The sequence below is a fragment of the Nomascus leucogenys genome, chromosome 12 (genome assembly GCF_006542625.1).
Source record: "Nomascus leucogenys isolate Asia chromosome 12, Asia_NLE_v1, whole genome shotgun sequence".
In the NCBI taxonomy this organism is placed as follows: Eukaryota; Metazoa; Chordata; class Mammalia; order Primates; family Hylobatidae; genus Nomascus; species Nomascus leucogenys.
This window is the reverse complement of record NC_044392.1, coordinates 27,827,734-27,852,186: the sequence shown is the minus strand read 5'-3', so window position 1 is coordinate 27,852,186 and position 24,453 is coordinate 27,827,734. Positions and strand designations below refer to the sequence as shown.

Genomic DNA, 24,453 nt, shown 5'->3' with positions numbered 1-24,453 from the left:
ATAGATATTTATCTATATATATCTATATATAGATATTATATCTATTATATTTATATATATCTATATATAGATATTATATCTATTATATCTATATATATCTATATATAGATATTATATCTATTATATCTATATATCATCTATACATCTATATATAGATATAATATCTATATCTCTATGTATATCTATATATCTATATATATCTATATATAGATATAATATCTATATATCTATATATATCTATATATAGATATAATATCTATATATCTATATATATCTATATATAGATATAATATCTATATATCTATATATATCTATATATAGATATAATATCTATATATCTATATATATCTATATATAGATATAATATCTATATATCTATATATATCTATATATAGATATAATATCTATATATAGATATAATATCTATATATCTATATATAGATATAATATCTACATATCTATATATATCTATATATATCTATATATAGATATAATATCTATATATCTATATATATCTATATAGATATATATCTATTATATCTATATATATCTATATATATCTATATATCTCTATATATATCTATATATCTATATATAGATATAATATCTATATATATCTATATATCTATATATAGATATAATATCTATATATATCTATATATCTACATATAGATATAATATCTATATATCTACATAGAGATATAATATCTATATATCTATATATCTATATGTAGATATTATATCTATAATATCTATATATCTATGTCTATATATAGATATAATATCTATAATATCTATATATCTATATCTATATATAGATATAGTATCTATAATATCTATATATCTATATATAGATATAATATCTATATCTATGTATATCTATATATAGATATAATATCTATATCTATGTATATCTATATATAGATATAATATCTATAATATCTATATATATCTATATATAGATATAATATCTATAATATCTATATATATCTATATATAGATATAATATCTATAATATCTATATATATCTATATATAGATATAATATCTATAATATCTATATATATCTATATATAGATATAATATCTATAATATCTATATATATCTATATATAGATATAATATCTATAATATCTATATATATCTATATATAGATATAATATCTATAATATCTATATATATCTATATATAGATATAATATCTATAATATCTATATATATCTATATATAGATATAATATCTATAATATCTATCCATATCTATATATAGATATAATATCTATAATATCTATCCATATCTATATATAGATATAATATCTATAATATCTATATCTATATATAGATATAATACCTATATATATCTATATCTATATATAGATATAATACCTATATATATCTATATCTATATATAGATATAATACCTATATATATCTATATCTATATATAGATATAATATCTATATATATCGATATATAATCTATATATAGATATAATGTCTCTATATATCTATATACCTATATATAGATATAATATCTATATACCTATATATAGATATAATATCTATATACCTATATATAGATATTATATCTATATACCTATATATAGATATTATATCTATATACCTATATATAGATATTATATCTATATACCTATATATAGATGTTATATCTATATATAGATTATATATCTATATTATATCTATATATAGATTATATATCTATATTATATCTATATATAGGTATTATATCTATATATAGATATATATAGATATTAAATCTATATATAGATTATATATCGCTATATATAGATATTATATCTATATATAGATTATATATCGCTATATATAGATATTATATCTATATATAGATTATATATCGCTATATATAGATATACAGCCTTCACAGCTGAGACTACAGTATGCTCCACCACACACGGCTAATTTGTTTTTTGTAGAATCGAAATCACTATGTTGCCCAGGCTGCCCTCGAACTCCTGGTCTCAAGCGATCTTCCTGCCTTAGCCTCCTGAAGTGCTGGGATTAAACGCATGAGCCACCACAGTCGGCCTGTCTATCCATATTTTATTTGATGCACATCCCAAACGAGCATACTCACATCTCAGCCTGGGCATTCAGCATACTAGCTCTTTCTTTTTCCACAGGTCAGTCTATAAGCCACATGATGAAGATGAGACTGATCCTAAGCCCTGGAAGTTATCAGCCCGGGTATTCCCTGCCTCTCACCTCTTGGACCCAGCACTTTTGGGAAACTGAGATCCCATGCCCTGGAATGAAAGAAGTGGATCTATAATCATGTTTCCGGACCTAGAAGCCATGTGCCTCACTCTGTCCTATCCAACATTGCCATCAGTGGTTTGGAGGAAGACACAGTCAGGAAACAGTCAAGGGACAGTGGGTGCAGCGATCATCTGCTGGATCCCGGGCTGCGTCGCCCTCTCCACTACGCTTCTCCGGCAGGTCTCCCAAGAGTTCTCATTGGTTTCTGGGAGTCTTTACCACCAGCCTAGTCTCTGGTACTCTGCACACAGCTCCCCTTGGCTTTTATTATACTATCAAGGTTTGGATGATCCCAGATCCCTTTCCTGTTGGTTCATCTTATACCGTTTAGACTGGGAAAGAAAAAAAGAGCTTGTATGCTGGGCAAACTAGTTTGTGACTGTGTGTGTGCTTACACACACAGAGGTATTCTGAAAAGTATTTTTTTGTGTATATTTAAATATAATAAAGATATTTTAGGTTGGTCATGGTGGCTCATGCTTGTAATGATTTGGGAGGCTGAGGCTAGAAGATGGCTTGAGGCCAGGAGTTAAGAATAGCCTGGGCAGCATAGCGAGATCCTATCTTTACAAACCATTAAAAAATTAGCCAGGTGTGGTGGCGTGCACCTGTAGCCATAGCTACTTCTTTATTATTATTATTATTTTTTTTTTTTGAGACGCAGTCTTGCTTTTGCTCAGGCTGGAGTGCAGTGGGGCGATCTCGGCTCACTGCAGGCTCTGCCTCCCCGGTTCACGCCATTCTCCTGCCTCAGCCTCCTGATTAGCTGGGACTACAGGCGCCTGCCACCTTGCCCGGCTAATTTTTTGTGTTTTTAGTAGAGACGGGGTTTCACCATGTTAGCCAGGATGGTCTCGATCTCCTGACCTCGTGATCCACCCCCCTCAGCCTCCCAAAGTGCTGAGATTACAGGTGTGAGCCACCGCGCCCTGCCAGCCATAGCTACTTCTTAAGTCCAGGATTTTGAGGCTGCAGTGAGCTATGATCACATTACTGCATGCCAGCCTGGGCAATAGAGCAAGGCCCTGTCTCTAAAAAAGAAAGAAAAATAATTTTTCTTTAAATTAATATTTTCATGGAAATTTCTAATATTTCTAGAACTGGAAATATTAGAAAGAGATAGACATCTTAAGAACTTTTATCACAAAAAAAATAGTTTTTGAAAAGGACTCCCTACTTCTGTGTGGCACTGTTTTTCTCAATTCTGAGTGAAAAGATTGGAAGGCTTGTGCTTTGCTGTGTTAGGAGTAGGTTTGAGGAACCATGAAGAGGAGAGAACATAGCATTTGATTACCCTCTCTTTTTTTAGTACTTCCTTCAAGATCAGTGATACAATTCCTCTTTCCCTAGCCCTGCTTCCAGTTCAGTAGTAACTTCTATGAGCAGGTAATTCAGCAGGTCCATGTCCATTGCCTCATATCCTGGGCTGTTCTGTTCTTTCCTTTGGACTCAAGAGTAAGACCTTGGCAGGGAAGAGATAGCACCCAGCTTCTGCTGTGGTTACTGAATAACTCAAAGCTTAACCCTTCCATGGAAATTTGGCAAAACATTTAGCACAAAAAGCAGTCTCCAACTCCCTTGGGTTCCCAGTTTACTAGGTGAACATGACATTTTAATTAAGGTGAAATTAAACGTACCAAAATAAATCCTACACTATCATTTGGCAGCATTTAGCTGAGGCTCTCAAGGCATCTCGTTGGAATTTGCCCAAATCCTCCTGTTAGAAAGTTCAGTTTTGGCTTCAGGGAAACCAAATCAAAACAGCAAATATTTATTGAACATGTCCTGTTCAATGTACCAGGTACTTGATAAACATTCATGTTTGAAAAAATCCAGGTCCAGAATAGTTCTGCTAACTTAATAACAGGAAATACAGCACTTTAAATTCCTCCCAAATAGAAAGTTTAGATTATCAAGTAAAGTAAAAAATGCTTACTCATCCAGAAGAATTGACACCTTATATGAACAGAAACATTGGACAAGGGTATTCTTTGGAGGCTGAGCAAGAGAGTTGTGTGGGGTCAAAGCTTGTTGCTTTTATATTAGTTTGGGAAGCTGTAGGTGGTGAAAGAGAAACAGCAAAGGGAGGCTGGGTGCGGTGGCTCACGCCTGTAATCCCAGAGCTTTGGGAGGCCGAGGCAGTCGGATCACTTGAGCTCAGGAGTTCGAGACCAGCCTGGCCAACATGGCCAAACCCCGTCACTATGAACAAAAAAGTAGCCAGGTGTGGTGGCGCATGCCTGTAGTCCCAGCTACTTCAGGAGGCTGAGGTAGGAGGATTACTTGACCCTGGGAGGTTGAGGCTGCAGGAAATTAAGTATGGTTTAAGGAGATGTGTCATTGGTGCCAGGCTGACAATAGGTAGACTTGTGGACTTAATTTAGGTATCACCTTGACTGGATAAAGGGATACCTAGAAACTTGATAAAGCATTATTTTGAGTGTGTCTGGGAGGGTGTTTCCCAAGGACATTTGTGTGTGAGTCTGAGTGGACTAGGTGGAGAAGTCTCTGAGAGCCGTGACAGACTTTTCTTCTGCTGCCTTGGACATTAGAACTTCAAGCTCGGCGGGCGCAGTGGCTCACGCCTGTAATCCCAGCACTTTGGGAGACCAAGGGGGGCAGATCACAATATCAAGAGATTGAGACTATCCTGGCCAACATGCTGAAACCCTATCTCTGCTAAAAAAAAAAAATATAAAATATATATATATATATATATACACAAAAATTAGCTGGGCGTGGTGGTGTGCGCCTCTAGTCCCAGCTACTCAGAAGGCTGAAGCAGGAGAATTGCTTGAATCCAGGAGGCTGAGGTTGCAGTGAGCCGAGATCGCACTACTGCAGTCCAGCCTGGCAACAGAGTGAGACTCCGTCTCAAAAAAATAAATAAATAAATAAATAAATAAATAAATAAATAAATAAATAAAGAACTTCAAGTTCACAGGCCTTTGGACTCCAGGACTTAAAGCAGAGACTTGCCGGGTCTTGAGGCTGTCACTTCCTTGGTTCTCAATGTGAAAATGTTGAAACTTCTTCAATAAATGAAGAGGTTTTTTTGTATGTCTGTATTTATGCAAGGTAAAATTTCTCGAGATCTCAGGTTTTGGGACGACTGTATATGCAGTGGTGACCCATTGTGTGTGTGTGTTTGAAGCAGGGTCTCACTCTGTCACCCAGACTGGAGTGCAGTGGCACAATCACGGCTCACTGTAGCCTCAACCTCCTGGGCTTAAGCAATCCTCCTGTGTCAGCCTCCCCAGTAGCTGGGACTATAGGCACAAATCATCATGACCAGCTAATTTTTCTATTTTTTATAGAGACGAGGTCTCCTTATGTTGCCCACACTGGTCTCTAACTCCTGGGCTCAAGTGATCCAGCTGCCTCAGCTTCCCAAAGTGCTGGAATTACTGATGTGAGCTACTGCACCCAGCTCATTGTAGTTTTTGATTGATTTTGTCAACTCTTGGAGTTGTCTGCCACTATATTTCATATGACTGTGATTATAATGCTGGGTACAATAACCAACCACAGTGATATGCATTTATACATTTTGCTTTTTGACCTACTTATAAATATGGTTTGTCTGCTCTTAACCGTTACATCCATGTGACTGTTATTATACCCATGTTTGTTAAATACAAATATATCATTGCCTATTTTATTATGTAAATTGGCCTATGAAGTATTGTCTTTTTTTTTCTTTTTGAGACAGGGTCTCAGTCTGTCGCCCAGGCTGGTGTGCAGTGGTGTGATGATGTGATCATAGCTCACTGCAGTTTCCATTTCCTGGGCTCAAGTGATCCTCTCGCCTCAGCCACCTGAGTGGCTGGGACTACAGGGATGCACCCTGCTGTGTTTTAGTAAACACAGGTCTTACTGTTGCCCAGGATATTGTGTTTTCCTGTTTCTCAAATAAATCTTTTTTTTTTTGAGACGGAGTCTCGCTCTGTCGCCCAGGCTGGAGTGCAGTGGCGCGATCTCGGCTCACTGCAAGCTCCGCCTCCCGGGTTCACGCCATTCTCCTGCCTCAGCCTCCGGAGTAGCTGGGACTACAGGCGCCCGCCACCACGCCCGGCTAACTTTTTGCATTTTTAGTAGAGACGGGGTTTCACCGTGGTCTCGATCTCCTGACCTCGTGATCCACCCGCCTCGGCCTCCCAAAGTGCTGGGATTACAGGCGTGAGCCACCGTGCCCGGCCGTAAATCTTTTATTATTATTATTATTTTTTTGAGAGGGAGTCTCGCTCTGTCGCCCAGGCTGGAGTGCAATGGGAAGATCTCGGCTCACTGTGACCTCTGCCTCCCGAGTCAAGCGATTCTCCTGCCTCAGCCTCCTGAGTAGCCAGGACTACAGGAATGTGCCACTATGCCCAGGTAATTTTGTATTTTTAGTAGAAATGGGGTTTCACCAAGTTGGCCAGGCTGGTCTCAAACTCCTGACCTCAGGTGATCCGCCCGCCTCAGCCTCCCAACGTGCTGGGATTACAGGCGTGAGCCACCGCGCCTGGCCCTAAATCTCCTTTTAAAAATTTAAATAGGGCCAGGCGGGGTGGCTCACGTCTGTAATCCCAGCACGCTGGGAGGCCGAGGCGGGCGGATCACAAGGTCAAGAGATTGAGAGCATCCTGGCCAACATGGTGAAACCCCGTCTCTACTAAAAATACGAAAATTAGCCGGGGGTGGAGGCGCGTGCCCCTGGAGGCTGAGGCAGGAGAATTGCTTGAACTCAGGAGGCGGAGGTTGCAGTGAGCCGAGATCACAGTACTGCACTCCAGCCTGGGTGACAGAGCCAGACTCCGTCTCGAGAAAAAAAAAAAAGTAAATGCCTTTTAAAGAATTTACGTTTTTTTCCCCAAAATTATATCTTTGGAACTTTTGTCTTTCAGAATTTCAATACTTGGGGTTGTCTTTTGGGATTATGATCAGCTCCCAAGAAGCACAAATCTGGTCCCTTCATTCCACTGCTTACTACCCTTCTTTGCATTCCCTTTACTTTCAGAATAAAATCCAAACATTTAAGCACGGTCCACAGGCTTCCATGATCTATCTGGCTGTGCATCTCAAGCCACTGTATTTTCCTCTAGTCTTAATGAACTCCTTCCAGTTTCCACACCTCGGGCTCTTTCTTCCCTTAGAGAATTCACACATTCTATTTTCTCTGACCAAGCCTCTTGCCTCTCACACACCTTTTTCCCCCTCCCCCATGATTTTTCAAGTTTTATCTTCAAGGCAACTTCCTCAGGAAAGCCTGACCAGCCAGGCAAGGTTAAGTCTTCCTTGGATACCATCTCACTGCTCCTTGCTCTTCTGAGGACAAGTGTGGTTGAAAAATTCTTTGGTAATTCTGTTTAGTGTTTTGTCAAGTTCCAGAATTAAAGTTAATTGAGGGTGGAGACAGTATTTTCTAACTCTTTGTCCTCTACAGGGCTGTGCATATGGGAAGTACTCATTTTAGTAAATACTCAATGGGTATTCAGTGGGTATTTGACAAGTCCACTTTTTATATGGTAGGTGTTCCAAATAAGGGTGGCAGCCATTTACTGAATGAGTCATCTTGCTGGAAGGCAAAGGGGTTTACTAATCGATCACTGAAGATTAGCTGGTTATTGGGATTGAAGCACTAATGGGCATAAAAACCAAATTTCTATTGGTATTTTTGTTTCAGCCCAAGAGGTCAGAATGTACCCTATTGCTTGTGAGCAGGGTAGGCCTAGGTAGGTGATAAAGACGGCAGGGCTAGCTTTGTAATTCCCAGTCCAGAATTTATAATCATTCAGGGATGGCTGCAGCAGTTAGCACTGCTCATACCCTGAACTTTCTTTACTATGGTCCCTTCCCTTGAGGTCAGATATACCAATGGACACCTAATCGCTAATTGTTGGTAGGAGTAGTAAATAACCTTCACTGGTAATGTGAATTATTGATTTTTTTTTTTTTTTTTTTTTTGAGATGGAGTTTCACTCTTTGTTGCCCACGCTGGGGTGCAGTGGCCCGATCTTGGCTCACCGCAACTTCCACTTCCCAAGTTCAAGCGATTCTCCTGCCTCAGCCTCCCAAGCAGCTGGAATTACTGGTGCCCGCCACCATGTCTGGCTAATTTTTGTATTTTTGTATTTTTTTTTTTTTTTTTTTTTTTTAGTAGAGATGGGGTTTCACCATGTTGGCCAGGCTGGTCTCAAACTCCTGACCTCAGGTGATCCGCCTGCCTCAGCCTCCCAAAGTGCTGGGATTACAAGGCGTGAGCCACCGTGTGTGGCTGCATTATTTACTTTTTAAAAATATTTAGTTCCTACTTTAAAGGAAATTGCAGCTTATCCATCTTTATTTTAAAAATTGATGCTTTCTTACATAATCATGTTTCACAATGAACAAAAATGCCATTCCTTGGTATCATCTAATGCCCAATACTTAATCAAATTTTCCTGTATACAAAAGTCTTTGTATATTTGGTTTGCTAAAATCACCTATGCTGCATTTGATTTTTGTATTTCTTACATTTCTTTTAATCTAGAATAATAGAGTCTTATTCCATTGCCTAGGCTGGTGTAGTGGTGCAATCAAGCATCACAGCTCATTGTAGCTTTGATCTCCTGGCTTCAAGCAATCCTCCAGCCTCAGCCTCCTGAGTAGCTGGGACTACACACACGAGCCACCACACCCAACCTCCTCCTTTTTCTTCTTCATGCCATTGAGGTGTTGACTAACGTATGGTCTCTATTAGACAATCTTACTTATATCTACTAACTGCGAGGAATGACTAATGGGTGGGGATTTCAGGACAATCAGAAGTCAGTAAGAATGAGAAGACAAGGCTGGGCATAGTGGCTCATACCTGTAATCCTAGCACTTTGGGAGGCTGAGGCGGGCAGATCACTTGACATCAGGAGTTTGAGACCAGCCTGGCCAACATGGTGAAACCCCATCTCTACTAAAAATATAAAAATTAGCTGGGCGTGGTGGCACAGGCCTATATTCTCAGCTACTTGGGAGGCTGAGGCAAGAGAATTGCTTGAACCCAGGAGGCAGAGGCTGCAGTGAGCTGAGATTGTGCCCCTGCACTCCAGCCTGGACAACAGAGCAAGATTCCATCTCAAAAAAAAAAAAAAAAAAAAAAAAGAATGGAAAGACAAAAAACATTTTGCATCAGGAAGTTACTATGACAAGTCCATTTCACTTAAGCATAAAGATGGTCCTAATTTTCAGAGAAGCCATAAAAACCAAGACATTGGATGTTAGCCATGGAATCTCACTGAATTGATGCTAGTATCTCAGAACCACTACCCTCACTCCTAATGTGCAATCACTGTGTGACAAATGAAGGAATCTGACTGTAGCTTAAGATTGGACTAATTCCTGTGATGTCCACACAAAATTGGCTACTCCAAGTATGTGTCTGCTCATGTGGATTAGCCATTTCTTTATTTTTCACCTAAAAAAGCCCCCTCCATTAAAAAGGTGTAAGAAAGTAATCTCAAGATTAGAATAAGATGGCACACACTCATTTACAAAAAAGAATACACATGTTCCTCATTAATTTATCATTTAATATAAATGCTGACAGAAAGCAGATAAAGACCTTGTAGACACTTTCATATATTTACAATCCAAAAGGTGAATCACCTCCTTCTATTTGTTAAAATAAATCGTTTTATCTGCAACTCATGGGAGCCTTAAACACTAATTAGGAGCAACATGAGGCTGAGTCAGTTTCCAAGGTAATAAAGGAAATAGCATTTTAACAAAATGGGCATCTTTGATATAAACATGCACACAAATAATACAAAAATGAGAAAGATGGCTCTAGTACTCTCAAAAATCAGCAACAAGTGGGAACATGTACTTATTTAGACCCAGAGTTCTGCTGCCCTAAACATCTTCCTACTACTATTTCTTTTTTTCCACCACACTTGTTTTGAAAGCTGTTTAAAAATCAGAAATATTAAAGAGATTAAAAACAAGAGAAAAACGGTCTATTTCAAATAGGGTTCTTTTTCCTACTCCAAAAGAACTCTCAGAAGATAAGGTCTTCAAATAAGACTTCACAGTTTGCCAGATCCTAAGGAATTATTCACAGCCTGTGAAATTCCAATCCATTTGTCTTCACCATTCCAACCTATTTGTCTTCACTTCTCTTTTTAAAGTTGGAAACACTTGGAAAAAGTAAAATTTCACAAAATTCAGCAATTAAAAAATCAGCTGTCACTTTAAGGCTCAATTTTTTTTTTTTTCCTCAACAGGTGGGTGGCGGCAGGCAAGAAAGAATAGGGAGCTGTGGCAATAAAAAAAACAAAAAATGCAAGAAAACTTTAAAAAATGGTAAGTCTACCACTGATTTATAAGAACAGGAGATATAAATTCTATCCAAAAGTGTAAGTGATTTCATAGTCACTTATAACCTGACTCAAATCTCATGGGCTCCTTTATTAACCAAGATTATTTTTGTCTTGTTAAATATACCTCTGCAGGGCACAATCACTTACAATCAATACGATTGGTAAATTACACAAGCTCTATCCCAAGCAAATATGCACCAATGTTAAAAAGTTATTTTTTTTAAAAAACAAAATAAAACAAAATAAAATACACCCAAAAAGGTGATAATGACTGCAGAATGTCTCGGGGAGACTGGTATGAGCCTAAAGACCAAATTAAAATAGTCAGAGAAAAAGGGCAGAAGGGGTAACAAGGGGAAGAGACCACACACACGAAGAGGAATCTCAAAACTGGAAAATGTTTAAGTGGGTGAAAGGTTTTGTTCATTACCTTAATTCACTTTTTCCATTGTTCTTGTACCAAAAAGTCATAGATTAATCATAAAGAAAGATAATGAGGCCTGTGGACTAATTAATTAAAAAAAAAAAGTTCCTTTTATTCCCAGGAAGCAGGGAAGAGGAAAAAGGATGAACGGGGGAGAAGTGTGAAAATTTAGGCCAACGATCCATCTGGAAAAAATAATTCTCAGGACAGTGTCTTTGTTGAACAGAGGATGTAAAAACGATAAGCAAAAGCTAAATGCCTTTAAATCAGAGAACTATTTTATGGGGTAGTTCAGATATTATAAGAATGACAGCCAATCAATGGAGAAAGATTACACAAATAAATGGTGATAAAAAAAACCAGGCTAATAATAATAATAATAATAATAGAGCAACCAATTATTCACCCAATAGTTTGTTTCCAATCTTTTTCCTGACCCTTCCATACACTCACTGGGGTGGGGGACCACCTGACAGTTTCCAGTTATAAGATGACTCTGAGTGTACAACCTCAAATGGATGCCAAAGACTTGTGAGCTCTGATTAGAATTAGGACAGAAACAAAAACAAATCCGAAACAGTAAGACCTCAATACAAGAAAACAAGTCACCTTATCTAGTATAAAATAAACATTAGGATAACAAACTCCACAGGATTTTATTTTTCTAAATACACATTTTTGGACACAATATTATCTTGAGGTTTAAGTTCTTCCCCCTTATTGTGCCTTATTTTCTTGTGAAAATAAAGTTTGTTCTCTAGGGATGTTTCACGGATAAAGTTTAGGAGAAATTCAGTGTTTGGCTGAAAATCCAGAGGCTCTGAAAACAAGGATTCCAGTGGTGAGGTAAGTCCCTTTATTACAATAGGATTTCAAAGGGCTCTTTACCCACTTTGTTCAGTGCAGTATTGAAAACATACCTATTAGGAATAGATTTATTATTAAAAGGTGTTACTTATTCCTGGTGGTGATAGTCTTGTTCTTTATTAACACTATAGCTAGTATTACTTATCAATTATAATCTATTACTTGTGAAAAGATCTTTAGTGAACACAGAAATAAAATCTTAAAAATTCAAATCTTAAGATTTACTTGCTACAATTAATAGTACCTTTTGACAAAAACAGCTTTCTTTTTGAAGTGGCTCAGAAAAGCTAAATTGAGAAAATGTTTAATAGTAACTATAATCAACCTATAACTCCCAATAAGTCATTTCAGCAGGAAAATTTCATAAACCTGAGCTGAAGCAACAAATAAATACAAAAATCATAGCTGTCCAAGGTATAAAGGTATGAATGTGGATCAGCAAAATGGGCACTCAGGTAAAATGATGATAGTAGCAGACTGCTTGCTTGTTCAGGTGCTAATGATGAAAGTAAAATTTGCTTTAGTTTAGTAGGTCTAATTTTTCTTAAAAGGATAGGCAGATTTTTCAGGAGAAGAGATCACCTTGCAACACTGTAATCATATCATCAGTTAAAAATTTAACACACTTAGACTCTTACTAGGGGGAAAAAATCTAAGTAAACACTGTAGTTAATTTTCAGGTAGGTTATTAATCTCTCCTAAAAAGTAACTGGGCCGTTCCTTTCAATGACATATAAATCATTACAGGTGCTTTTTACAGATAGATTTTACAAATAAAACCTTTACTCAATTATTTAAAACGAGCAAAAAGAGAGTAGAAAAATGGTGAGACTGCTACCCACCACCATTTGTATATAAGTGACAGCAACTGAATACTTCTTTACTGAGACGAATCCTTTTTTTTAGTGAAAATATTTTGTCTTGAATTTTAACAATCTGTACATGTACTGACTATAGTTAGTTATTTCTCACCAGTCACATACTCAAGAATTCTTTTACTCAGACCCATGACTTGACCACAGTGATAGCAGAAGCTGGGGTGGGCACAAATGCTTATACACAATATTATAAAAGATGACATTCACTGGCTTAGAGAAACTGATCAATTTTCATTACTTTTACATTTTATAAGGCTAGCTAACTTTAACAGTTAACTTTAGATAAATCTACTTACACAGTACAATCAACTCACAAATACTAAAAGGTTTCATGATCAAAATGGCTACTACTTCCCCCAAAACCAAAACAGAGTAAAGCACAAGTCTTTGGCTCTCCTTTAAAGAAAACAGCAGGTTACCATTCTTAACCAGACCTTTGTTTGCCTACCAGTAGGGCAAATACCACATTTGTGCATCACTGAGTAATAACACCATTAGAAAAGGCAACTTCACAGAAGTTATTGGCTAAGCGAATTCATTTGAATGCTCTGTTTTGAGGCAGCAAACTGTCACTGTTGCAGATTGGGGAGGGCAGTGGGTAAGTCAAGGGGAAATTACAGGGTGGAAAAAGGTCAAGAAAAAAAAAGACATTTATGGAAAAATGTAAACTTTGAGCTCCATCCCTGAAGAACTCTGGAAAGTCTGATGGAGTTATATACTCAAAGTAGCAAATGAGAATCATATCAATATTCTTTTAGGCAAAAGAAATACATGGGAAAGAATAGAAGGGAAGGGAAATAAGATGGGAGAAAGGAATCACCACATTAATGCTGTACCAAACAATTTTTTAAATACATTCTGAGTAGTTGAATATTTGTAGTTGGCATTAGGAATAATGTCTTATCAATATCTAGAATACTACTACTAGAAATCTAGCTAACTCTTCTTTTAATTAGAAAAGTAATAAGGAATGGATCTTTGGTCACTTCAGCCTCTGTAAGTTATCTAAGACAGGACAGTTACTGGACTTATCTTATGACAAAATTATACATAAGTTAGGCAAAAGAGCTACATATAAACCAGAAATGGAATCTAGATGTCTTATTCTCTGTTCTTCTACCCTTTCCTAGAGACTCCTTGAAAAAAGAATAAGTCAAAATACTTTTATATTTCTCGCTATAAATAAAATTCCCTCACCTATATGAGTGAACACAATGCTTATTACTCCTACCTTAACCCATTCAAAATTGTTCATCTCAGATATCCAATTTTTGCTTTTGAATTTAGTGAAATACAAATAAAGTAATATTTAGAAGAAACTAATATTTTAATAAGTAGAAAACATAGAAACTGTATTTCCTATCTGGTTTCATCTTTGTCTCTAAAAAAAACAAAATTAAAAAGCCAGAAGAAATTAATATCTTTTAGATTTTGATTTTAAAAAAGTAGTTACAGAGTCAAGCAGTTATGCCCAAATATGCCATTTGTCCTTACAGGCTCATGATATCACACAGAAAAGGAAGGAAAAAAAACAAAAAACAAAAAACAAATTTTGGGGGTGTTAGTGAATTCCTAAAACTGCTGATGAGCACTAGGAAAGTGCAAGAATTTCCATTAGGTAAGGTGGAATGACCAATTTAAAATACATTATAGGCACAATGGGACAATATACCATCCTTCTGCCTTTCTGCCCAACCAGATTAGTTCTAGAGTGTAGGACCATGGAGGGGTACAGCTTGAATTCAGGTTACAATTAAAGAGATTTTCTTCCCCCAAATGAAAACACATGAAAAGAGAATGATACTATTTTAAGTCGTTTATACAGTGACTTTTCTGGTTTTGTTCAGAACAGGAATACTGTATAAATTAATCCCTGCTCCTGCCTACTTCACAGAATAAAAATGGTGAAAGCCAAGAACAAGTGTATTTAAAGGAAATAAGAACAAGAATAACAGAAACTGAGTTACTAAGAGGTTTCAACTGATATCCAAAATAAATCTTTACTTTCATTCTAAACTTAAACAAAAATTAATACCCACAAATTATCTTCTAATACAAGAATCATTCTGAATTCCAAAGTGAATCAACTGCTTGTAAAATTTGGGATGATCTGACATATCCAAAGGAGAAGATTGGTCCAAATCTGCCTATAAGAAGGTTGTAGTACAAAAATTAGCTGGACGTGGTGGTGCGTGCCTGTAGTCCCAGCTACTCAGGAGGCTGAGGCAGGAGAATCGCTTGAACCCGGGAGGTGGAGGTTGCAGTGAGCTGAGATCAACCCACTGCACTCCAGCCTGGGTGACAGAAGGAGACTCCTTCTCAAAAAAAAAAAAAAAAAAAAAAAAGAAAAAGAAGGTTGGAGGCCAATAATGTTGCCTTTTACTGTTATGCAGAGAAATGAAAAACCTTGGGACTCTGTCAGACATACAAAAGTTTTTTTTCCTTCTCCCAATAAACAATAGGCATTTAAAGTGGAAATGTAAAAGGGTTTTAAGTAAAAGTCAAAAAGCAAACAAAAGCAAAAAAAAAAAAAAAAAAAAAGCAAAAGCATATATATATTTTTTTTAAAAGAAGAAAAATGTATAAGAAAACTGGAAAAAAAAGAAAAAGCCTCACCTTCATTTAGTGCTTCTACCACCTCCCAATCGGTCAATTTATCGCAACAGCTGCGCTCATGCGAAAAAATCCTTAAAACATACCCAATATATATACAGATATAGCTATGTATATATGTATATATATAATATATATATAAATTTTTATTTAAATAAAAAAGAAAGCTCGAATCCCAAGCCAATATGTGTATATCAAATCCTTGACCAGCCAGGTCTGTAGGGCATAATCAAATTCAATGTGAAATAGTATATAAACACGGTGCCTTGACTGGGCAAATTAAATAATTGCTACTCAAAAGAGTGTTCTGTTTGGACTCTCCTACTGGTAGGCAATGGCAGGACTGTATTACCCTTCCCACCCCCACCACCCATTTGTTTAAGTTAACAGTATGATGGACACAGAGCTTAGACTGAGGTTGTTATGACCTCAGCAGGAGTTAAGGGTTAAGAAAATAAGAAACAAGAAAAATATAAACTCTTGTTTTTACCCAACCAAAGCAATGTAGTAACTTATTACATAACCAGTGCTTTCTAATTTAGTAGTAAAACCCAGAAAGGGAAACTGAAAAAATCAGGCAAATAGAGGAATGGAGAGGGCAACTATATCAAACAGTCCCCACTAAACACGTTTTACAGGGTCTTAGTTAAGCACAGACACATGGCATCAGAATATGTGCAGCAGAATAAAAAAAAAAAAAGTCCTTACTCTTCTCAACATTTTCATGAAGAAACATTTTCAACATTGGACAGCTAAGTCTATGAAAAATGACTTCAAACTATTTCCTACCTACTTATACTAATGATTCTGAACAACAAGTGATCAATTCATAAACTATCCTTAAGACTCAATCAGTTTACAAGTAAAACAAAAACATCCATTAAAATAATGTGGCTCTATTCATTTTAAGTTCAAATCAAATGTTGCAGTTTTAAAACAGTTGATTGTCCTTGTTTTTGAGCATCCTATGATTTCAGCAAAAGTTTAATTTGAAAAGCACTGCTTCAAATTTCCAACCATGAGCTGAACACAGGCGAAACACCAAACATGTATTTTCAGTGCTAATAAGTTACAGTTAATTCTTGATCAACATTTAAATCTAATTAAACACTGAATCAGCTTTCTGATTATATTAAGAGAATGCAAATGATCCTTAATATGAAAATGAGGACTTCAAAATTTGGTAATTCTCTTTGAAAAATTGAAAATAAAAACAAGAAATAAAACCCTCCCAAACAAACAAAAAGCTTCAATGTCAAGAAAAACATATCTATTCAATGAAGCTAGTGATCTAGAAAGGGATAAAGAATTCCAAATACCAGCTCTGGGAAAAGTTGGTTTGCTGCACATTTTCTAATAACTCAGTCTAGTACTGTCTGTTTCTCAAGCACCACAGAATTCTCCGAAAGCTGACGTTTTTGGTCTGTTTTAAGTTTATGGAGTGGTGAGAATTGATAAGGATTGGGGGTAAGGAATTATACAAATTATACACTGGGTATGTAATACCAAAATACAAGAAAACCTACTTCATTAAGATCATACAATTAATCAAACAGAGTGTATATATAATATCTTTTTTTTTTTAAAGCCCTGGATCCAAGGCGTCCAAAGTTATTAAAATAAAGTTCATTCACAGAACAAAAACAAATTTAATCTGAATTGCTTGCAGATACTGCTAATTTTCTTTTTCTTTAAATTAAAAAAATGCATTAATGTGAACTATGTGCAGGGTTTGTTTTTAGTAGTGGTGTTTGTGCACATTGCCTCTGGTGAATTTCCTGGATTTCTCTGACCGCTCTTAAGAGAAAAAGTTATGCATTCTCCTACCCCTATGCCCGACAAACTGATTAGGAGCAGAAGATAAAAGTAGGACTCCTCATATTTTAAGGAGCAGAACTGGGAGTAACTCCTGATCTCTGGGAGTCATTATTATCCCCTCCTCCCTCAGGGTCCTCTGATAGGTTCAGAGAGCTGGTCTTGTTTGATAGGAGGCTGATATTCTCTTGTGTCAAGGCTGATCCATTTGGTACATCACTGGTGACATTTTAAAATTTTGAAAAAGGAGAGACAGAAAAATGATTAGTACAATAAAATCAACAGGGAATATAATTTAGCATGATAAAAAATATATAAATGGCTTCCACATTTTAATCTACAGCCCCTTATCCATGTTTTAGCACACAGTTGGCAAACTAAAGCTAGCCAGGTGCGTATTTTTTTTTTCAGGTGCGTATTTTTGTAACTAAAGTTTTATTGGAATATAGCCTGGTCATTTGTTTAACGTATTATCCACTGCTTTCAAACTACAGAGCAGAGTTGAGAATTGTGACAAAAACTGTAAGGCCCATATCTTAAAATACTACCTGGCCTTTAAGAAAAGGACTTATCCCTGATTTAGCAGGTTTGCTACTATAAGAAATAATTTTGAGCTCATGCCTATAATCCTAGCACTTTCGGAGGCCGAGGCAGGTGGATCACTTGAGCTCAGGAGTTGGAGACCAGCCTAGCCAACATGGTGAAATGCTGTCTCTACTAAAAATACAAAAATTAGCCTGGTGGTGCGTGCCTGTAAAAACCTGCTAGGGAGGCAGAGGCACAAGAATTGCTTGAACCTGAGAGGCAGAGGTTTCATTGAGCCAAGATCGCACCACTACACTCCAGCCTGGGTGATAGAATGAGATTTTATAAAAAAAAAAAAAAAAAAAAAAAAAAAGCCAGGCATGGTGGCTCATGCCTGTAATCCCAGCACTTTGGGAGGCCGAGGCGGGTGGATTATGAGGTCAGGAGTTTGAGACCAGCCTGGCTAAGATACTGAAACCCATCTCTATTAAAAATGCAAAAACTAGCCAGGTGTGGTGGCACGCGCCTGTAGTCCCAGCTACTCGGGAGGCTGAGGCAGGAGAATCACTTAAATCCAGGAGGCAGAAGCTGCAGTGAGCCGAGACCATGCCATTGCACTCCAGCCTGGGTGACAGAGTGAGACTCCGTCTCAAAAAAAAAAAAAAAAAAAAAAAAAGAATCCAAGATACTGCATGAATTTAAAATAAAATAGTCAAAATCCAAGCCTGAAAGCATTAGAAATTTTTGTTATATATCATCAGGGGGGCAACTTAGGACTATGCATTCAAAAGCCTCAAAACAGCCTTAGAAAATAATTTAAGATATGCAAACAAAGTATTAATACTGTTTATTGTAGGGTTGTTCATGGTAGTTGATATGTATCTTTCCATATCTGCAGAATAATATTGGATGATACAGGATAGACTGAATTAAAAACCAGGGAGATGGAGTGCTGGGTTTGTAAAACTAGCAAGAGGCTAAATGCCTACACACTTAAAAAGACTGGAAAGAGCCAGGTGCGGTGGCTCATACCTGTAATCCCAGTGCTTTGGGAGGCTGAGGCAGATGGATCACCTGAGGTCGGGAGTTTGAGACCAGCCTGACCAACATGGAGAAACCCTATCTCTACTAAAAATACAAAATTAGCCAGGCATGGTGGTGCATGCCTGTAATCCCAGAGGCTGAGGCAGGAAAATTGCTTGAACCCGGGAGGCGGAGGTTGCGGTGAGCCGAGATCATGCCATTGCACTCCAGCCTGGGCAACAAGAGTAAAGCTCCGCCTCACAAAAAAAAAAAAAAAAAAAAAAAAAAAAAAAAAAAAGTACTGGAAAGATAATATAATACACCAAAATGTTAACAAGAGGTATCTCTGAATATTGGAACTACAGGCAATTTTAAAATTTGCCCTTTTCTAAAATTTTCCATTCCCTAAAGCTAGTTTTTTATAACATATTTAAGATGGGGGAGTGACTTTTTGTTTTTTCTTTTTTTTTTTATATTGAGCATATAGTACTTTTATAATGCAAAGATATAAGGCCGTATTCGAAATAAATTTAAAAACAAGGGGAAGATGGAAACATAACCAGAAATTTTCCTTTGTTAGGTATTAACAGATAATTCAACGTTGGATCGAAGTTTTGTAACTCCAGATTTATGCAAAAATATTCTTTTTTTTTTTTTTTTGAGACCGAGTCTCACTCTGTCGCCAGGCTGGAGTACAGTGGCACAATCTTGGCTCACTGCAACCTCCCCCTGCCAGGTTAAAGCGATCCTCCTGCCTCAGCCTCCCGAGTAGCTGGGCCTACAGGCACGTGCCACCACGCCAAACTAATCTTTGTATTTTTAGTAGAGACGGGGTTTCACCATGCTGGCCAGGATGGTCTCAATCTCTTGACCTCGTGATCTGCCTGCCTCGGCTTCCCAAACTGCTGGGATTACAGGCGTGAGCCACTGCGCCCGGCCACAAAAATATTCTTTATGTACACAAAATAGTGATATTTTAAGAATCAAATTATATTTATGAGGGTATTTCTGATATGACTGGATAATATAATAGTTTCTCTTTTGTGTGTAATTTAATATGGCTACGAAAATCTCCTTTTCTTTACCTGAATGTCAATGTAAGGTCCTCAGCCGGAACCTTGTTTTGTGGTTCTGGTTGTCCATTTTCTGCTTGCTTACTTGTATTCAGTTTGCTTTTCATGTCCAGAGAACACTGGTTTTCCTTTGAAAGAGAAGGAAATAAAATCAGTTATCGTCTATTTAATGGTGTTAATGGGAGAGACCAAATTACAGATAGTACAACGTGATGATCCAGAAATCATATTTGATTTTGTAAAATAACCAAAGAAACTGGCAGACTAAAAGAGTGACATACATAAAAACATAACAGAATACAACCCACTTGCTCGCTAACCAAGCTGGACAATAAGAGAGACAACGCCTCAAGCTAACATGAAAAAAAATTTCTCAGAAAAAAACAATGACCTAGAAAGGCGGCCAGGCACAGTGGCTCATGCCTGTAATACCAGCAGTTTGGGAGGCTGAGGCAGGTGGACCGCCTGAGGTCAGTTTGAGACCAGCCTGGCCAACATGGCGAAACCCCGTCTCTACTAAAAATACAAAAATCAGCTGGGCGTGGTGGCACACGCCTGTAATCCCAGCTACTCAGGAGGCTAAGGGGGAGAATCACTTGAACCCAGAAGATGGAGGTTGCAGTGAGCTGAGATTGCACCACTGCACTCCCAACCTGGGTGACAGAGTGAGACTCCCTCTCAAAAAAAGGAAAAAAAAAAAAAAAAAGGCTAGGTATGGTGGCTCACACCAGTAATCCCAGCACTTTGGGAGGCTGAGGTGGGCATATCACCTGAGGTCAGGAGTTTGAGATCAGCCTGGCCAACAAGGCAAAATCCCATCTCTACTAAAAATAAAAAAAAAATTAGCTGGGCGTGGTGGCAGGCGCCTGTAATCCTAGCTACTTGGGAGGCTGAGGCAGAAGAATCACTTGAACCCAGGAGGCAGAGGTTGCAGCGAGCTGAGATCGTGCCACTGCACACCAGCCTGGGCAACAGGGCGAGACTCCGTCTCAAAATAAATAAATAAATAAAAAATAAAAATAAAAAACAAAAACTACCCTAGTGTGGTGGCAGGCACCTGTAATCCCAGCTATTCGGGAGACTGAGGCAGGAGAATCACTGGAACATGGGAGGTGGAGGTTCCAGTGAGCTGAGACTGCACCACTGCCCTCCAGCCTGGGTGACAGAGACTCAGTCTCAAAAAAAAAAAAGCAAACCGAAGTACAATAAATATCTTTAACATACTTACTGAAAGCAAAAAAACCCTGCATACTCAACTTATTTGCTTAGAAAGATTATGAAAACTATGCAACAAAAAAAATCATATCATGCAACCTGAGGAATCCCCTAAGATTCAAAATTTACTAAAATGAATGTCCGTGCACTATGAAGCAAATCCTAAGCATATTAATGGATATAGTTATTCCTAAGCATATATAATGGATACAGGAAAGAATGTGCAGATTGCATATCACTCATAGCAAAAATAGGTCATCATTATAAAGGCTATGAAACTAGAATGTTATTTGGTGAATATATCTTTATATAACATGTTGTCATTGCAAAATAGTAAACACCATCCTATTTGCTTCCCTAATCAGTATGCTAAACAGAAATTTAAGAACTTCCATTAAGTTCTTAAATTAAAGGAGCATTAAAACCTTGTTTTCCCTAAAAGTTAACGAAGAATTCCAAGACAAAGAACACACCCAAACCAAAAGAGAATGAGGAAGGGAATGATAAAATCGGAAGGTAGCCCACCTGTATGAGAATTATTTTAAATATTAACCACTCATCAGAGTGCCTTGAAGTGACGATTCTGTACCTCTAGATAATTCTAGAGCCACATGAAAGATTTCATTTCACCTTCCCTCTCTTTCCCCACCATAACACTCACCATACTCAGTTCCCGTGTTCTCTTCCCGATTTCCCTTTCCACCTGGTGCAGTTCCAAGCTCAACTGCTCACTTGAGATCATCCCAGGCCATTTTGGAGGTGGCGGTGGTGGGGGCTGTGACTGGCCTGCCAGGGTGTTTGCCTCCCTCTGCAACACCAGCCTGTTACTAACAGCCTAGTGCATAAAGCCAAGCACACAGAAAACTCAACACACTTCACACCATGCACAGAATAACCAGGCTCAATTCCAGACCACAGCCTTGAGTAGCTTATCACCCAGCTGTTTGCAACAAAAATAATGCAACTGTAAGGCACTGTTCTCTTTGAGTACCATTTGAACAAAAAAATTACAAAATAGGGACATTTAAATTTAGTAAACAGTAATTTCATCTTAAGTATAAATTGCTCCTTGTATTTTCTGATTCGAAAGAGAAGTTGGCTACGCATGGTGGCTCATGCCTTTAATTCTAGCACTTTGGGAGGCTGAGGTGGGAGGATCACTTGAGGCCAGGAATTTGAGATCCACCTGGACAATATATCAAGACCTCGCCTCTACAAAAAATAAAAAATAAAAAAACCAAAAAATCAGCCTGGGATGGTGGTGTGGGCCCGTAGTCCTAGCTACTAGGGAGGATCACTTCAGCCCAGGAGTTTAAGATTACAGCGAGCTGCTACGATCATGACACTGCACTCCATGCACTCCAGCCTGGGCAATAGAGTGGGACCTTGTCTCTCAAAAAAAAAAAAAGGAAATGGAAGAAAAACAAGTCAACTACAGATGTGCATCTTTCCCCCTCTGTTTTTAATGGTAATTTTCTCTGAAGTAAATCCTATAACTTATTTCAATGAAACCTCAGTAATGGCAAGGACTTTTAAATGTACTGAGTTAAATATGTGGCAAGTTTCTAAATAATACTGATAGTTTTTTTGGACAGAAAATGCTCCTGGAAACTTTAAAACAAAAAACCATGCATTTGGTGGGGGGAGAGGGGAGGGATAGCATTAGGAAATAAACCTAATGTAAATGACAAGTTAATGGGTGCAGCACACCAACATGGCACATGTATACCATACGTAACAAACCTGCACGTTGTGCACATGTACCCTGGAACTTAAAGTATATATATATATATAAAAAAAACAAATGAAAAACCATGCATTTGAAGATATGGAGTAATGCCTTATTGGGTTGAACGTCTGAATCTTTAAAAAGTTAATGAACGAAAGATTGCCATAAGCAAACATGGCATTCTGTTTCTATGACAGGAATCAGCAAGACGTTCTGAATCAATGTAAATAAGCAATGGCAAAAGCAGACAAAATCTAAATATTACATAGATTTTTTAAATTGCTAAATCTAATTGCATACATAGGGGCACAAGCCAGCTATATGTTCCAAAAACAATCTCCTACTGGTCTTCCTAAAAAGAAGGTCTACTAAGAAAGTCTGTCTTATAACTTTTTCCCCCCAAAGTGATGGCTTACTTATTATTAAAGATTATGGTAGAAAGAGAGACTAATGTTCTAACAGTACCATTTTTTCCTCCAGAAAGGACAATGTGTTTATCATTAGAATGTCTTCAGTTTTCCATATTCAAAGAATATGTTCCAATGTAAAGGATGATGTATAAACAAAACCTAGTCTTCCTTATGTGGCACTTAAAAGATTTTTTAAATTCCTGTGGTTTTTTTTGTTTTTGTTGTTGTTGTTTTTTGAAGACAGGGTCTCACTCTGTCACTCAGGCTGGAGTGCAGTGACACCATCAGGGCTCACTGCAGCCTCGACCTCCCTGGGCTGAGGTGATCCTCCTGCCTTCAGTCTCCTGAGTAGCTGAGACTACAGGCGTGTACTACCATGCCTGGCCAATTTTTGCACTTTTTGTAGTGAAGGGATTTTGCCATGTTGCCCAGGTCTGGTCTCATACTCCTGAGCTCAAGCAATCCGTCTGCTTTGGCCTCCCAAAGTGCTTGGATTACAAGCATGAACCACCACGTCCAGCCAGATTTTAAAAATTCTTTAGTTTTGTTTTTCTAAGTGTCAGGCAGCATGATGGAAAGAACACTAAATCTGGAGTATGAAGACTTGGGTTCATGTTTCAACTTCTGAGAAACTCATATACTTCAATCAAAAAAGGAGGACAATACCACCTGCCTAACCTATCAGGGATATTGTAAGGGTCAAATAAGATAAGTGGTAGTGATTTTTAAATGGTACAGAACTACATAAATGAAAAGTGTTATTATTCTTATTACACCGGAACTATGTTTTATTTTTTAAGTCAAAGTTCTCTTTTTTTTTGAGATGGAGTCTCACACTGCAGCCTGGGCTGGAGTGCAATGGCGTGATCTTGGCTCACTGCAACCTCTGCTTCCTGGGTTCACACGATTCTCCTGCCTCAGCCTCCCAAGTAGCTGGGATTACAGGCGCACACCACCATGCCCGGCTAATTTTTTGTATTTTTAGTAGACACGGGGTTTCACTATGTTGGCCAGACTGTTCTCAAACTCCTGACCTGGTGATCTGCTTGCCTCGGCCTCCCAAAGTGCTGGGATTACAGGGGTGAAACCCTATCTCTACCAAAAATACAAAAATTCGCTGAGTATGGTGGTGTACAACTATAATCCCAACTACTCAGGAAGCTGAGGCAGAAGAATTGCATGAACCCAGAAGGTGGAGGGTGCAGTGAGTCGAGATCACGCCACCTCACTCCAGCCTGGGCAACAGAGCAATACTG

At 37.6% G+C, this 24,453-nt stretch overlaps 1 protein-coding gene across 3 annotated transcripts in view; it reads right to left on the bottom strand.

Annotated features, from left to right (window-relative positions):
• Window positions 1-9,815: 9,815 nt before the first annotated feature.
• Window positions 9,816-24,453, bottom strand: part of RC3H1 (ring finger and CCCH-type domains 1) — a 92,321-nt gene continuing 77,683 nt past the window's right edge. The window contains exons 18-20 of one of the 3 annotated variants that reach the window (XM_030823956.1): window positions 21,720-21,893; window positions 19,856-19,971; window positions 9,816-17,441 (exon numbers count right to left, since the gene is read on the bottom strand). In XM_030823956.1, the coding sequence (XP_030679816.1) occupies window positions 17,291-17,441; window positions 19,856-19,971; window positions 21,720-21,893 (441 nt within the window). In that variant the 3' untranslated portion in view covers window positions 9,816-17,290. The remainder of the gene's footprint in view (window positions 17,442-19,855; window positions 19,972-21,719; window positions 21,894-24,453) is intronic. The other 2 variants (XM_004089809.3, XM_030823957.1) reach the window with 2 other exon arrangements.